General features: G+C 39.8%; 1 protein-coding gene across 3 annotated transcripts in view; it reads right to left on the minus strand.

Moving 5' to 3' along the window:
• The window catches only part of usp48 (ubiquitin specific peptidase 48), a 145,478-nt gene that overhangs the window by 120,043 nt on the left and 8,670 nt on the right, over positions 1-16,765 (minus strand). For all 3 annotated transcript variants that reach the window (XM_062544853.1, XM_062544852.1, XM_062544854.1), the window contains 3 exons: positions 13,670-13,794; positions 13,230-13,338; positions 8,327-8,460 (listed from right to left, as the gene is read on the minus strand). In XM_062544853.1, coding sequence (XP_062400837.1) covers positions 8,327-8,460; positions 13,230-13,338; positions 13,670-13,794 — 368 coding nt within the window. The remainder of the gene's footprint in view (positions 1-8,326; positions 8,461-13,229; positions 13,339-13,669; positions 13,795-16,765) is intronic.

A 16,765-nucleotide genomic window follows, 5' to 3' on the forward strand; every position in this document is an offset into this window, starting at 1 on the left:
GGGCCACGGCTGGATTTTCAGCGCCACTGCAACATCTTCACATGATCAGTGATGTCACGACAATTAGGCCTACTTCCACATTCTAAAAGCACAACAGCCAACGTCATCGTTGAAATTGTTTTCCGAAAAGTCAATAAGTTGCATCAAATCCTGGTGTAGCCTCTATATTCAGGACTTGTAGGCTACATAAAAGATAACATTTCAGGCTATTAGAAAACTGAAGACAAGCAGAAGCCCATACGTTGAGGCAGTAGGCTTGGCTAACATCACGGCTACATCATAACATCCCATCCATCGGAAAGCCAAAAAAATCAGTTTACTGTGCCACAGGAAAATATTTAGTCCAGGTTCAACCAGCCTAAATTTCTCACAGAGTAGCCTATTCGTTGCAGAAATATCACACCGCATATCTATCTATTAATGCAAGGAACGTACGTGTCTGTCTGTCTGTCTGTCTGTCTGTCTGTGCCACGCATAACTCTCAACAGGGGCGCACCTTGCCGACAGGCATGGCAAGCAACTGCTTGGAGCCCCGAGCCGTTAGGGGGCCCCGAGACCTCAGAGCGTTTATGGTGCGACAAGCGAGAATTTCGTCAATAGAGATTGAATGGTGGGTTACGTGATTTTGTGTGCTCCTGTCCTGACCTGTCTTACAAATAGTAGCCTACATGTATGCTATCGGCTTATAAACAGTGGATCTGTGTCCAAAAGAGTGCAAACAATCCACACATATTGAGCCCGACTAGCGCAAAGTGCATCAAAAAAACACACCCATTCTTCACTGTTAACATTGCTCCGCAATTATTAGTCGCAGCGAGATGAGACCTGTATTGCACGAAAGAGCAGAAGCGGGGCTTTCCAACGAGACTAGGCACTTGTCTGTACGATCAAGTATGAAAGTCATGAAGTTAAATCAAAGTATATCATATTTACAGTCTATATTTAGTCCATGGGCCAGAGCAGAAGTTGGGCTCACCAAAGGTGGCAAAATCTATCAATGATTTTCTTAATCCTCTATGTCTGAAAGATATGTTTTGGTATGATAACCTTTTCTAAGTGGTAGCTTAGTTGTATTTTTACTGGCTTTTATACCCATACCCAGTACAATTCACAATACACGCCTATGTGTAGGTATAGGTGTATACAAGTGTGTGGGATGATGGGATATGTCTTAATCCATGTTATCTCACATGTAGATGCCATAGGCTTTTAGAAAATATATAGTTTAGATGGATTATATAGCTTTTCATGAATCACATAGGCTAAAATGTATCAGTCGTACACTTTTTCACCTACATAATATAGGATTAGATTGATGCAAAGGACTGAAAGTGGGTGGGTCAAATCCCAACTCTTGCTATCACATCTAGAGAGTATGGGCTTTTAGAAAATGTATGGGTTAGATAGCTGAATACACTTTACACAGCTATTTTAGACCCATAACCAATAGCTGTCCATTGAAAATCAATGCATTTCAATGTAATGCAAAATACATTACAGCTATGTATAGTGATATGGAGGAAGTTGGGAGATATCTCAATGCACATTTTTATCACATCTAGAGTATATAGACATCTCAGAAAAATATATTTTAGGGTAATTAGCCTGTTTTCTTTAAAGATACCAGAACTATAATGATCGGATATGCCATGATATTTCAATTCATGTAGATCCTGCATAACTATTGGGCCTAAATTCAGTTTTTTATTTGCGTTATGACTCAGATGTGTGAGAATGAGTAAGGATATGACCAATGACTAGGCTACTAGACTACTACTGAAAGACTAGACATAATAACCCAACCGGCCCAAGTAAGGTCCTAACATCATTATCAAGCAATGATGCCTGCTGTAAACTGTAAAAGTAGGCTACTATACTTCAGTTGGTAAGTGAATTTATTTGAATTTGGAATTTACAGTGGCAGAATACTGATGATGAACAGTCAAATCCACAGTCAGATCCACAGCTCAAGCCACTGTATTGCACTCTCACTCTCTTTCTCTCTTCCTCACATATACTCACACATACTTCATATATACAAACACATTCTCTCCTTCACACACACACACACACACACACTCTCTCTCTCTCTCTTTCTCTTACACAGACACACACAAAACACACTTCATATACAGTATTCCCTCTGTCTCTCTCTCTTTCTCTCTCTCACTCACACACACACTGTTGCTGAGTAAGAAAAGGCCTCATTTCAGCACATCATTGATTCTCTGTTGCTTTCAGGTTGCAGATTGTTGTACTGTACATCCAAGAATAGAGAAGACATAGAGAGAGGGAGAGAGAGAGAGGGAATATTGCAGATTGTTGTACTGTACATCCCAGAATAGAGAAGACATAGAGAGAGGGACTATGTGAAGTGTGTTTTGTATGTGTGTGTCGTGTGAGTGAGTGAGTGAGTGAGTGTGTGCATGTGAGGGAGAGAAACGCTATCAAATGATCAACTACACTAGAGCCATCAATTAGAATTTGGATACATTTTTTCCAAAGCATAATTGCACCAATCGCACTATATGGTTCTGAGGTGTGGGGTCCAGTAACACACAATGAATTTCCCAAAGTAGACAAACACCCAACTGAAGCCCTGCATGCAGAGTTCTGTAAAAGCATCCTCCGAGTACAGAGGCAATCTCCAAACAATGCATGCAGGGCAGAATTAGGTCAGTACCCACTTATTATTACTATTCAGAAAAGAGCCCTTACATTTTGGCAATATTTAAAATTAGCAACCCCCTTTCACTCCACTATTTAGCCCTGAAATGCCAAGAACAAAACATAGAAAAGAGTGCACTAAGCCAACTTGTCCTATAGACTCCGTGACATAACTCCAACCAACATCACTCAGTCTCAGGACAACTTTATTGTCAGAAAAATTGGACCCAACCAAATTATAAACACTGAAAAGGAAGAATACATTACATATTGGAAAGAAGTCACCAAAACACAATTACAATGCTATTTGGCCCTCAAACATGAATATACAACAGCTACTTACCTGAGCACAGTAAAAGACCCTAAACTCAGGAAAACATTGACAGTGTACAGACTCAGTGAACACAATCTTGCCATAGAAAAAGGCAGACGCAGGCAAACCTGGCTGGCCAGAGAGGAAAGATTGTGCCCACACTGCACTTGGGGGTCATATAAACAGAATTCACAAAATATGAAGAAATTAGGAAATCCTCATACATCAAATTTAGTTCAGCCATTCCTGAATTCCCAACACTTACAAATGAGAGAACATGTTTTGTGTATGTGAGGAAGAGAGAGAGAGAGCAATACTGTGGCTTGACTCTATCATCAGTATTCTGCCAGTCGAACTTCCAAATTCAAATAAATTCAGTTACGAACTGCCTTCTCTCCACAGGATGCCGACCAAGTTGAAAAACTGGTCACCTCAGCTAAGACATCAACCAGCAGTCTTTACCCAATGCCCACCACCCTGGTTAAGGCCTGTCTTCCCATTCTCCGTCAGTTGAAAACATCATAAATGCATCTATTGTCTTTGGTGTGGTACCATCCAGCTTCAAAATGGCAGCAGGCATCCCCACTCTCAAGATGCCAGCTCAGACCCTGATGACCCCAACAACTATCATCCAATCTCCAACCTCCCTTTCATCAGTATCCTGGAAAGAGCAGTAGTTGCCCAGCTTCAACATCACTTGTCCCACCATGAGCTCTTTGAACCTCTCCAATCTGATTTCAGGATCCACCATTACTGATGCTGCTGACACCATCCTCATCCTCCCTGACTTTTCTGCAGCTTTTGACACAGTTTCCCATCCTTCTCCATTGCTTTTCTGAGCTCATCAGCCTTAGTGGCACAACACTGCCCTGGTTCACCGGCCGGACACAATTAATCACTCTCAATGGCTCCTACTAAATGGCCATCATCAACCATGGCATACCCCAGGGCTCTGTGCTTGGTCCTCTGCTGTTCACCATTTACATGTTACCCCTAGGTCATATTATCCGTAAACATGGACTCATCTTCCACTCCTATGCCGATGACACTCAACTTTATATCAGCACAAACCCCTCCTCCCATCTCCCACCCACACAACTTGTCAACTGCCTGCGGGAACTCAAATCATGGATGACCACAAACCTACTCAAACTCAACAGTAATAAGACAGAGGTTATGGTGGTGGCCCCTGCACCACTGCTCAGAAAAATTGGAGACCTGGCCATGGTCGTGGATGGCTGCTACACTTCCCCATCTACCGAGGAGCACAACCTGGGTGTTATCCTACTCCACTCTCTCCTTTGGGTCCCACATGAACAATGTCACCAAGTTCTTCTACCACCTCAGAAGCATCTCACTCCGGCTTTCGCTCACACATTCAGTAACAGAGACACTCATCCATGCCTTCATCACCTCCCGCCTGGACTACTTAGCAGACACCAGTATGTCCAGAAGTCAGCTGCCAGGGTTCTAACCCACACAAAGCCCTGGCAGCATATCACTCCCATCCTCCAACAGCTCCATTGGTTGCCAGTCAAGTCACACACTGCCTACAAGATCCTCCTGCTCACATATAAATCTCTCCATGGACTCTCACCTCACAGATCTCCTGCACCCCATCCCCTACACTCAGTCACGTTCCCTGTGGTCCTCTAACAAGGACCTGCTGGCCACCCCCCGCACCAGGTTGCGGACTTTTGGGGACAGGGCTTTCTCTGTCAATGCTCGCACACTCTGGAATACTCTACCACTCCATGTCTGTTCTGCCCCGTCCCTGCCCATATTCAAAAAGCACCTGAAAACATTTATTTACATTTATTAAGTCCTTTGACCCTTAATCCCTCTCCCAATTTTTTAAGCAACCTTGGGTACCATGAAAGGCGCTATATAAATCCAAGTTATTATTATTAGTAGTAATAGTAGTAGTAGTAGTAGTACTGTATAACTGAAACTGCTCTCTCATACATAGGCTACATCTTTGAATATTATTTTTGTCCTTTCTATTGTTCATGCACAAAGTCTACAGCTTAAAGTGGCTACATCTATTGAGTACGGTTTACAGCAGACATCATTACTTGATAATGATCTTAGTACCTTACTTGGGCCGGTTGGGTTATTAGTCTTTCACAAGTAGCCTAGTCATTGGTCATATCCTTACTCTTTCTCACACATCTGAGTCATAGCGCAAATAAAAAAATAAACAGGACTCACCTTATGCCCTATTTGTACAACAAAGTATAAAGGTAAAAAGGTGTAATCTGTTTTTGACGCTACAACAGCCATTGTTGTTCTGTAGCCTAACTGTACTGCTTCCACACACTGACCCAGCAAACACCAACACACTCTAACAATTCTAAAGTTGGCGGTTTACATTTCTACTGTAGAATGTTCAGAAAAGAAATCTTCTTCCAGACAAATTGAAAAAGCAGAATTTAGGCCCAATACTTATGTAGGACCTACATGCACTCTCTTTCGAATTGAAATATCATGGCATATACGATCATTATAGTTCTGGTATCATTAAAGAAAACAGGTTAATTACCCTAAAATATATTTTTCTGAGATGTCTATATACTCTAGATGTGATAAAAATGTGTATTGAGATATCTCCCAACTTCCTCCATATCACTATACCCTTGCTGTAATGTATTTTGCATTACATTGAAATGCATTGATTTTCAATGGACAGCTATTGGTTATGGGTCTAAAATAGCTGTGTAAAGTATATTCAACTATCTAACCCATACATTTTCTAAAAGCCCATACTCTCTAGATGTGATATAGCAAGAGTTGGGATTTGACCCACCCACTTTCAGTCCTTTGCCTCTATCTAATCCTATATTATGTAGGTGAAAAAGTGTATGACGGATACATTTTAGCCTATGTGATTCATGAAAAGCTATATAATCCATCTAAACTATATATTTTCTAAAAGCCTATGACATCTACATGTGATATAACATGGATTAAGACATGTCCCACCTTCCTCCAGACTTTGAGGCACCCACATCTGTACATAGGCTTGTATTGTATAATTTACTGTGTGCATGTATAAAAGCTAGGAAAAATACAACTAAGCTACCACTTAGAGAGGGTTATCATACCAAATAATGTCCCTCAGGCATGGAGGATTACAAAAATCATTGATAGATTTTGCCACCTCAGGTGATACCAATATGTGATTTTTAGGGTCCTGGCCCATGGACTAATTGCTCTGCATACACCCGCACATCCAGTCTCGCTTGAATTACTGGCAAACCCGGCATCGCACAGAGATGCTACGCATATCAGATGAAAGAGGGGAAACAGAGCTTTCCATTGATACCAAATACATCGGTCCTTCTGTGTTATAAAAACAGACGAAGTGACAAACAAATAATGTCATATACTAGCTCTCGTTTGATTTACTCGTGAAATCGCGATCAGAAAGATGACACGCATGTCAGATGAAAGAGGAGAGCTAGAGCTATCCACACAGATACCAAATACAACCTTTTAAGTTATAAAACAGACCAAGTGACAGCAAAATAATAACTTCATTTAGCTCCACTTACCCTATGTTTTTGTGTGCGATAATAGCTGTTCATAATCCAACGTTATCATGTGTTTCTCTATGGCAAGGCACGTTCATAATAGCATACGGTTTTGAGATCCTATAGGCTATAGCAAACTCCTGTATGGTATCCAATTCAAGACTCATATTGCATCCAAATTTGTTTGACAAATAAACACTTTTTTTGCCTTTACTTTGTTCATTGCAATGCAGTAAAATAAATATTATAGAGAATCATCATGTGTGCACGTCATGTGTGCCACAACGCAAACAAGTCAGGTCAGATCAGCTTATTTCTGGAAGGTAGGCCTACACACCACATATTTCTGTAAATTGCTCAGACCCGTATCCCTCCATCATGGTTCTTGCCATTTACAGAGCAGTCAGGCCTATACAACCAAGTCATGTCGAGCTGCTTGCTGTGGTGAGATACACGTCAAAATGTAAGAATTTGTATAGTAGCCTGCTTTTTGAATTTGTATTATTTACAAATCTAAAATAAATCAATGCAAGTATTTATGCATGATATTGTGGCAGATCTGGGTAGCCTAGACTGTGCTGAAAAAAAAACAGTATGTAGCATGTGTGAATGGCACTTGCAATGAATGATAAATGCTTGGCATAGGGCTAGCAACATGTTAAAAACAAGTTTGTTTTTTTTTGGGGGGGGGGGGGGGGGTTGTGTAAGTAGGGCCCCCTAGGATTTTTTGCTTAGGGCCCCCACAGACTCTAGAATCGCCACTGACTCTCGAACCACTCATCCGACTGACCTAAAATTTGACACAGGTCTTGCTTATGACACGCGTGAGTGCAGTGCAAAGTTTGGTCGATTCTGGACAAAAAATTACAAAGACATCGTTAAATTAAACAAAATACAACTCTACCGCAATCCCACAATTCTACCGCTCTCCACACTAGCCACTCCCCCTCAGTCTCACTTACTCCAGCATAGAAACAAAAAAGCCCATTTCGCTGACAAACTCACGTGTTGCCATTCATGGAAATTATGACGTCTCACGTAAACAACAAAAACAGCCGCTCTTGACTCTATCTGGACATCGCTATGGGCATAACATTCATTCAAACATCACTTCCGAGTTCATAGCACTGGCATGGCATTGTCATGCGGTTAGCGTTAGGCTAACATTTCCCAACAACAGCAAAAACGCACGGGTATGGTCTAATATTGCCATTAGCTGCAACTCAAATGCCTTTCCCCTTCCCCATTTTTTTTTACTTTGCAAAGAGTAAAAAGCTCTACTAACTGCACGGGCCTGATTCTACATCATCACCAATCTAACATGATCTACCTGCATCAACGTCATTGGGCAACAAGTTTCTTGGAAAACATTGCTTGCATGGGCACTGCACTAGTCACATGAACAAGTGAAATCTAGGCTTTCCGATGGGGTTAGTGCCAAGTTGCTGTGATAAATAGTTTGCGAGAATATTAACTGCACTGCATTATGTTACCAGATTCCAGAATTTTTAAATACTGCAAAAGAACTGACATGTTTGGTAAATAGGCTATGTTGTTGTCGTATGTAACCTAAACATTTCCTTTGTGTGTGCAAAATTAACAGGTCACATAATCGGTCAGGCACATCAGCAAAAAGTGTCACAATTAAGTTATAAAGCTTTTATCTGCACCAATGTCAGGTTGATATTATCGTGCATCCCTACACAGAAGTCATTTCATTGCTGTGTATGTATTTCATTGTAATGTATGTGTGGCCTAATTAATGGCACACTACCAAACATTTAGTAGGCTTACAGTTGGAAGGAGAGCTTACCTGTCGAAGACAAAACGCATGAGTTGCAGGTTAAGGGTTCGAGGCAAACTTTGGAGTTTAATGTGACGTGTAGCACTCTGTTTACTCTGGCAGGTCTCACAGAAGTAGCAATTATCTCCATCAAGCTTCTCCTCCTAGGAAAGACCGGAGGACATCAGAGGCAAAGCCATACACCATCTCTGAAATAATCAACCTTGAGAGAAAGGGGCAGAAACTAAAAATTTCTGTTTTTCACACTTCACATCTCATTACTACAATTAAGATCCCAGCATCTGTGGTAATATACTCATACTCTACTAATTACACAGTAGTATCTGCTACCCTTACAAATTGCTTTAATACGCTGTGGTTCTCATATTTATTTGCACTCCTGATAAAGTTGAGTAAAAAGAGAAATCTTGTTTAATGGCAATTTATCACAATGAGGGAAAATCAAAATTTATTCTGAGAAACAAAATTTCCTTCAAGAAATACTGTAACTATTTTTTAACAAAAAAAAGACAAGTACAACAAATAGAAAAGCAATTCCAAGGAATTATAGTGCATGAAAATGCATAATTGTATAGTTCAAACATTATGTAGATATGGTTACTAAGGTGTTGATTGGGTGAACCTGGTGGTTGCATAGTTTAATGAAAGTTGATAGTGTAAAGGTAGACAGTTAGAAGTTGAATATGGATAGCTTGAAAGTTGTTGAGAAGGACAATTTAATGAATGTTGATAGACTGATAGTCTAATTGATGTTGATGGGTAGATTGTTTTAGATGGATGCTTATAGTTTAATGGATGTCTAATGTTTAGCTTATGTTTTCTATCAGGTTGCTTAGCTAACATAGCTGATGCGTTTAGCAGTTATGCTAACTATGCTAACAATGGCAACATGCTAATCAGGTTGCTTAGCTAACTTAGTGTGTAATGTTTGCTAGCAGTTATGCTAACTACTCTCAACATCCCTCCTCAATCCTCGATGCTAACTTTCCGTGTCTGTGCAAGAAGCTGCTCCAACTATCAGTCATGCTCCTTGAACGCAGAGGCTAGTGGGCGTGGCTAACTTTCCCCTCTAACACGCAGCCACAGTGTGTGCATGCAGCAGGCTGTGAGTGAGTGAGAGGGAGAGAGATGGCTACAGGTTAAGGAGCGCCTGCCAACCGTCCTCGGCTTGCTGATCAAATAGACGGGCGAACTGAAGTCTGGAGCTATTTTGCATGTGTCGACAGTGAAGGCAAGCCCACAGACACAAGAGATGTAAACAAAAGCATGCAGGCAACGTCCAACTTCGCACAGCACCTTGCGGACAGACATCCCGACCTTTACAACGAATTCAAAGACCGAGAGGTCAGCGAATGTGATTGGAAACACCATGATCAGCCCCAATCGTATCCACAAACTATAGCCTAAGTGAAACGAGTGTGGTGTATCCTGTAGGCTAGTTGGAAAACTATTTTTTCAACACTGAATTTTGACGAGGCATAACGACCGTAAGCATAGAAACTTCGTTGACGGAGGTAATGTTTTCATTGGGGTTTGCCGTTTGTCTGTCTGTTTGCAAGATGACTCAATGTTCACGCTGATAATTGTAACTTTAGCATAACTTGCAAATTATCTATTTAGCATTCAATCAGTTCTGGTATTATTTATCATGGCATGTAGTCTGCCTTTTTTATTATTTCTTAGATATGAGCTAGGCTACAAACTCTCTAGAGCCCATAGCCAGAATGTATAGAGTCCAAACATTAATTTCAGCAGGCTAGACCTCATGTAGGCGTCATCAGATGGCCCACTTAGTAGTAGGCCAACTTGCTTGTAATTTTAACAATTTGTAACAAACAATAAAAAAAACTATGGATTAAAAAATAATGAACGTGCAGTGACTTTATGATGAGCCCAGAATTGACCTGCACACTAGTGTATTGAATTAAACTCACATTTCTCTACACCTGGTGGAGGTTTGCGTCCTACTGAGCATATTGTCTGGATATAACAATTATAAATTATGGTCTCTGAAAGTCAGACAATCAAACTCATGAAATATTAAAGTAGGCTAACTTGTCCACTCCCTTTACAGGAAATGTTAAAGAAAAGTGGCCGGCAAATATGTTAACAAACAAGAGATTATGCTCATACTATACTGGGGAATAATAATTATTATTTTTACTAGTGTAATTTGCTAAAAAAAAGTGAAACCGAACCAGACCATTATTGATCTTTTTTTTTCAGATATTTTAGAATTTCACCGTGGTATCGGTTCAGTATCGACTATCGAGGTATTTATGGCAGGTATCGAATCGAAGTCATAATTTTGGTATCGTGACAACACTAAGCCTGAGACAGAGTAAACAGTTTAAAAGTTGAATGTAGAGTCGAATTAATGTAGATAGACCTAAAGTTTAATGGATGTTGATAGGCAGATTGTTTAATAGATGTTGATAGACAGTTTAATGGGTGGATGCAGTGTAGGGAGTCGCAAGGAGAATGAGAAAGAACAGAGCCATGCTGATTCACTCCACTCGGGAGGCGCGCGTGGCAGACCCAACAGGCTGTCGTCAGACAAAATAGGCAACAGGTGTAGGCAGTGTGGGGTGGGTTTTTATGTTATGCCTTGCAATGAGAAGAACCATGAAACACTACAAGAAGTGTCACCTGGATGAATAGGGATTCATTATATTTACAATAAAAAGTCTGCTACAGAAATTTGCATTCCCATCATCTTTCCATTTATTATTTATTACACTATTGATTTACTATTTCCCTGACCATTTAGTATGGCACAATGTGTGTTCTTTTTGTGTGTACATGTCCTTGTGATGTGAATGTCTGTCAACTAAAAAATAATAATAATTTAAAAAAACACAAAGTGGCAGATCTAAAGGCCATAGTCAGACAAAATACAGGTGTGGGCAGTGTGTGGTGGGCCTTCGTGTTGTGCCCTGCAACACCATGAAACACTACAAGAGGTGTCACCTGGATGAACAGGGATTCATTATCTCTATGGCAAAAGGCCTGCTACATAAATTTGCAGCATCATCATCATTCCCATCATCTTGCTATTAGTAGCCTATGATGATTTACTATTTCCCTGACCATTCAGTATGGTACAATGTTTGTTCTTTTTGTGTTTTCATGTCCTGGTGATGTGTATGTCTGTCAGCAAAAATATTAATAGTAATAAAATTCATAATAATAAAATAAAAAAAAATCATACCAATTCAAAAATCCAGATGGCAGCCACCATATGACGTCATTATGACGTCATAATATGCAAATTAGTTGGATACATTTAATCCCTACATAAACTTTGGGTCATCCTTAATATTTCTCTAATTTACAGAAAGTCTCTATGTCTTATCACTCTCAAGTTAAAGCCTTTTGAAATTAATATGTCAACATTGAACGTTTTAGGAACGCCCCCCCAATTTAATCGAGTCAGTACCTTTCCGGAAATGTCGCTGTTGCAGCTGGCAACGCTTTAACAACACTTTATTAACATTTCCGGAAAGGTACGGACTCGATTAAATTCATTCTGGACTCTCTATCCGACCACATAAAGACGTGGGGATACTTCGGTTTGGCTTTAGGGATCCTCTTCTCACTACCACGTAAGTGTAGTGTTGTTTGGAACAGTAGAAGAGGTATAAAAATAGCGTTTTGTAGCGGCGAAAGGACATGCCCGCATCACTTCCAGGCTAACGAGTTTTGGATAAAAACGGTGAGCTCGAACTTTCTCAAAATACATCCGAATGACATGATTTTGGTGTCAACTCAACGTATGTACTCCCAATAGTCCGAAAAATTGATCTAAAGTGCATTTCACTCCGGATTATCCCTTTAAAATCCACTACTATGACTTGAGGAATATGGATTTCCAAGGGTGTGGCTTGGGTATATCAAAGTATTTGTGGTGCTTGAATTTGGTTGAAAATGTTATTCTATGCTCTGTGGCAGCATTTTTGAAGGCCTGTGGAAAGCTTCATGTTTGAGCTAGAATCTTGATATTGAATACAGACCTCCGAATCTCATTTTATTTTCCATACTGCAGATTTTTTTTGCTACTTTAAATTGCATGAGAAAAGCTACAATTGCATGTTATTAGGCATGTTTTTTCAAAAGATTTGATTGACTGAATTGAAAGACTGAACAAACTTTTTGATAATAAGATTAAGAACGTGGCCAAATGCCTCTAAATGAAATCACTCAACCAATTAATAGAGATCTATACATTCATATCACCCTATACTTAGCTGCTGAACCAATCACAATAGTTTAAAACTATGTGATGTAGCTGTAGCTCTTGGGAAAGAGTGTCTGTCTGGATTCCCTTTCATAAATAAGGAGGCTACTACTAACATGCGTTGTGAGAAGCGCGTTCAACACATCAACAATAACAGGTAAGCAATTACCCTCCCTCATCAGTCAACTTTCAGACGTGCACCGAAGAGTTGGGTAGACACCCGCAGAAAGGGGAATGCAGGAGTCTGAACAAAATAGACAAAGGGGGTTTGTTGTAGCCTATGAAGCTAGGTTGGAGGCTTGTGCTTACGACTGAATGTATGACTTTGTTCAGGATACTGCAACACACGTTTACATCAGTGTTATCTGCGTTTCACTAAACTTGACAACTACAGTTAATTGCCACTACAGTAGTGACGCTACTTACCCTCGTTGGAGATGGCTAGACGCTCTGTGTGTTAGCAAATCAGGGTCGTTCTTATGATTTTGAAAGTAACATAATTTGTAATGTTAGCTTTCCGATTCGTCATTTTAAAATTGATTTATCAATCGGTTCATAGTACATTTAAACCGATCCAGGGGTTTGCCTTCCGATGCACTCGCATTGTTAACGTTCAGAATGATTTCCGATACGTGAACAAACATTTTCATTTCTACATTCACGGAACAGGTTTACCTTTAAGAACTCTGTGAGACACTCTGTAAGATTTTTGTGCCCTTGAATATTAAGTTCCAATTCGTAGAATCGGGAGGGTAGGGAAGAGGACCGACCACACTGGTCACATCTGTGCCAAGACAGAAAGAAAGTCGAGGAAGTTCCTTACATTTCAGATACACCACACACACTACACACCTACAAGACAAAAAGCATCAAAGTGATACACCAAAACAGTGATTGTATAAACATGTAGCCTAAAACATCAAAGTTAAATTGTATGTCGTAGACATTGTAGAGAAAGCACAAGGCTGTAAGCTTAAGTAAATCTGTTCAGGCATCAATGTTTTCAATATCATACACAATTCAAATGAATCAAAACAGGTCTTTCATTCAGGATGTTGCGCTTCTAGCAAACTAATCTTGGACCCTTAAAAATTCCCATTTAATGAATGTCTTACATTGTCACATAGGAGATCATTCCACTGAACTGCTGCTGAATGACATTCTGGAGGCTAGGGTTCTTCTGTTTTGAGAGGATGTCTTCCAGGAGGGAGAGGAACAGCTTGGAGAATTCTTGTGCATCCTATATGAAAAAGAAGGGCAGAGACTGGGCATTACTGTACAATTTAAGGTAAGCTACATGCTAGTCTCCTTGTTCTTGACGGGACACAGATTTTTGTACAGTCGAAAACTACTGATTTTGTACATAGTTTGTGGATGTGTGAAGAATGCGTTTTCAAGCTTTATTACCCGGAGTGATTTTTCAAAGACTTTTCTGATTGGCTGAAAGGATGCTATTAAATCTGTACAATTGGACTAGTGCTGCCGCGATTAATCGGCATAATCGAACTAATCGATAAAAGACTAATTTATGAAAATTAGTCGACGCCAATTTTTTTAGTCGACTAATCGTTTTGCTTTTGACCCCCTATTTATTTTTGGTCTCCCGTCTCTAACGGCTGTAATGTTATTAATTCTGTTATTAACTCTACAAAAGTAGGCTGATATTGATATGAGCATATCTATATCTATAGCTTTATGTCATGTTTGGGCCCCTCAGTTGAGTTAAAAATAAAATGGACAAAATGGAATGGAATAAAATGGAATAAAATGGACTATTTAAAAAAAAAAAATTGTCGTTTAGATTAGTCAACTAATCGAAAAATTAGTCGAAAGATTAATCGTTAGAAAATTAGTCGTTAGTGGCAGCACTAAATTGGACACATATGAAGTAGATCTGGTAAAAAAAGTTTGATGACCATTCCATATAAATTCTCACTGAATAGTATCTATAACAACCATAGTTAACAACGGTTAAGCCTGGAAGCAGACTTTGCACTAATGGAATCAACTGTAAACAAGGTAACTGCCAACCAGTATGACTGTCAGGAAGAAAGTAGTATAACAAAATGAATAAGTCAGCCTCTTTTTAAACTGAACCACTTGTTTCCTTTGAGTGCTATAAAGGCATGACCATTGCCTAGTGCAGGGGTCGGCAATAGGCGGCCCGCAAGCAAAAACATCTGGCCCGTGAGATCTTTTGAACCAGAGAATGGAAAAAAAAAAAAAAATCGGATTGCCAGTCTCAAAAATGCTCTTTATTTTGGAACGTAACTTTCCAGAACAGAAGAATTTCAATCAATCTAAATGCTAGCTATTTGTTTCATCTGAATACGAGTGAAGAAGCATGCAGCGAGGTGCATGCACAACATGCAAAAATAAATGAAGTCAGTGGACAGCGCTGGTTCTCAAATTCCAAGCTAGTCCCTAAAACACACATTCAAACAACTGACATAAGCGTATGGTGATAATTAAAACACTACTTCTTTTAAACAGGCCTGACATCAAACAGGCAATTTACGCACATAGAACAGTGAAAAGTAAAACACGAGTTTCAAACATAGCGTGCGTTAGGGCTGCAACGATTCGTCGAGTTACTCGAGTAACTCGATTATGAAAATTCCTCGAGGCAAAACATCTGCCTCGAAGCCTCGTTAAATTCCTATGGAAGCACACCAGCGCGTCATACATTCTGAATTTAGTTGGCGCGATGGCGACAGAGGTGTGTGACGGGGCGAGTAGCCACCGTCACGGCAGTGAGCTGCCATCATTATGTGTGTTGTCTATGTCGGGTTGCAATGCATGTATATGTTTGTTGAATGTGTCTATGTTTCCCGTTTATCCTTCTACCGTTTATAATTATCAGTCATACAAGTCATTCATCAGACCCTTCCCCGTTTCTCCCGTAGCTGTTATATGTAGGCCTAAATGATCAAACACCATGGCGAGGCGTAGGCTACGCTAATACACCTAACATCAAAACTCTCGACAGTTTAAAACATTCACCCCTTCAATCACATTACGTCTGTTAAAATAATCACACAACGTCTTGTCATAAATGTTCCGTTTATTTAGTTTCAAAGAATTATCACGTCATTAGGCTATCAAGTTGTCACGTGTTTGTCCTACCCGATGTCCGCCCGTCTCCCGGTGTCGCGTCTTCAGTCTGTTTGTATAGGAGTGAATGCGTCTTTTTAAAAAACATTTTGGGACTTCCTGGGAGTTCGTTATTGTAAATGAATTGTAATTCCTAGTTCCTACTAGTTCCTTGTATTTTCTAGCTCTTTGGAATGTTGTTTTGGGCTGTTCTAAGCTTATTTATATTTATTGTCTGCAACCACCCCTGCTGAGATTTCGCCTATAGCCTATTGCTTGGTCCAATTTGAGGGGTGCGTTCAGGAGTATTTAAATTGGTTTGTTCAGTCTGATAGGGGGGTGCTTAAGTCTTGCGATACTCTGCTATTTTATTGACTAGTTCAATTAGTCTGTGTAGTTGATTGTTATTTTTGAGCCTTGATTGAATTCATATTGTTTTGACTGTCAAGTCAGTTTATTTGGTTTAGCAAAAGTATTTATTTTGATATTTTTACTTTTGTTACAGTTTGTTTATTTTTGCCCTTTGGGCCTTAATTGGGAAAAATGAATACCCATCCTTATTCATCCCTTTTCTGAGTTGCTAATTCCATCAACCTCACACCGCTCCGACCACACCTACCCTGGCCTTTACTATTTAAGTTTGTATTTACAGTTTTACATGTTATCCATGTTTTACAATAAGTTGATTTAACTGTATTGTACTGTAATTATTGTCACTGGCACTTAAATGGGTTTAGTTTTGGAGCCATATTTTGGATTTGGAATGAATACCTCGTTATGCATGATTTGTTTTGGTTGTTTAAAAACGCATTTTTTAAATCAGATTCATCGATTAATCGATCGATAAAGTGCTAGATTAATCGATTACAAAAAGAATCGATAGCTGCAGCCCTAGCGTGCGTGTTATTTAGGAACGCAATCTTTAAATTAGCATGCTTAGTTTTGTGGTGCCGTCTTGTACTCTTTGCATGGAGAGACACCCTTGTTAGTTGTTACAGATCAGGCGTGTGGGCTTTGCATTAATACAATTAAGGAGGATGAAGGCACAGTTCTCTGTCCATTCATCATTAAAGATCCTGTTTTCGCTGTTAGCTTTTCTCTTCATGTTTTTTGATCGT

Source organism: Sardina pilchardus, chromosome 9 (assembly GCF_963854185.1).
Source record: "Sardina pilchardus chromosome 9, fSarPil1.1, whole genome shotgun sequence".
In the NCBI taxonomy this organism is placed as follows: Eukaryota; Metazoa; Chordata; class Actinopteri; order Clupeiformes; family Clupeidae; genus Sardina; species Sardina pilchardus.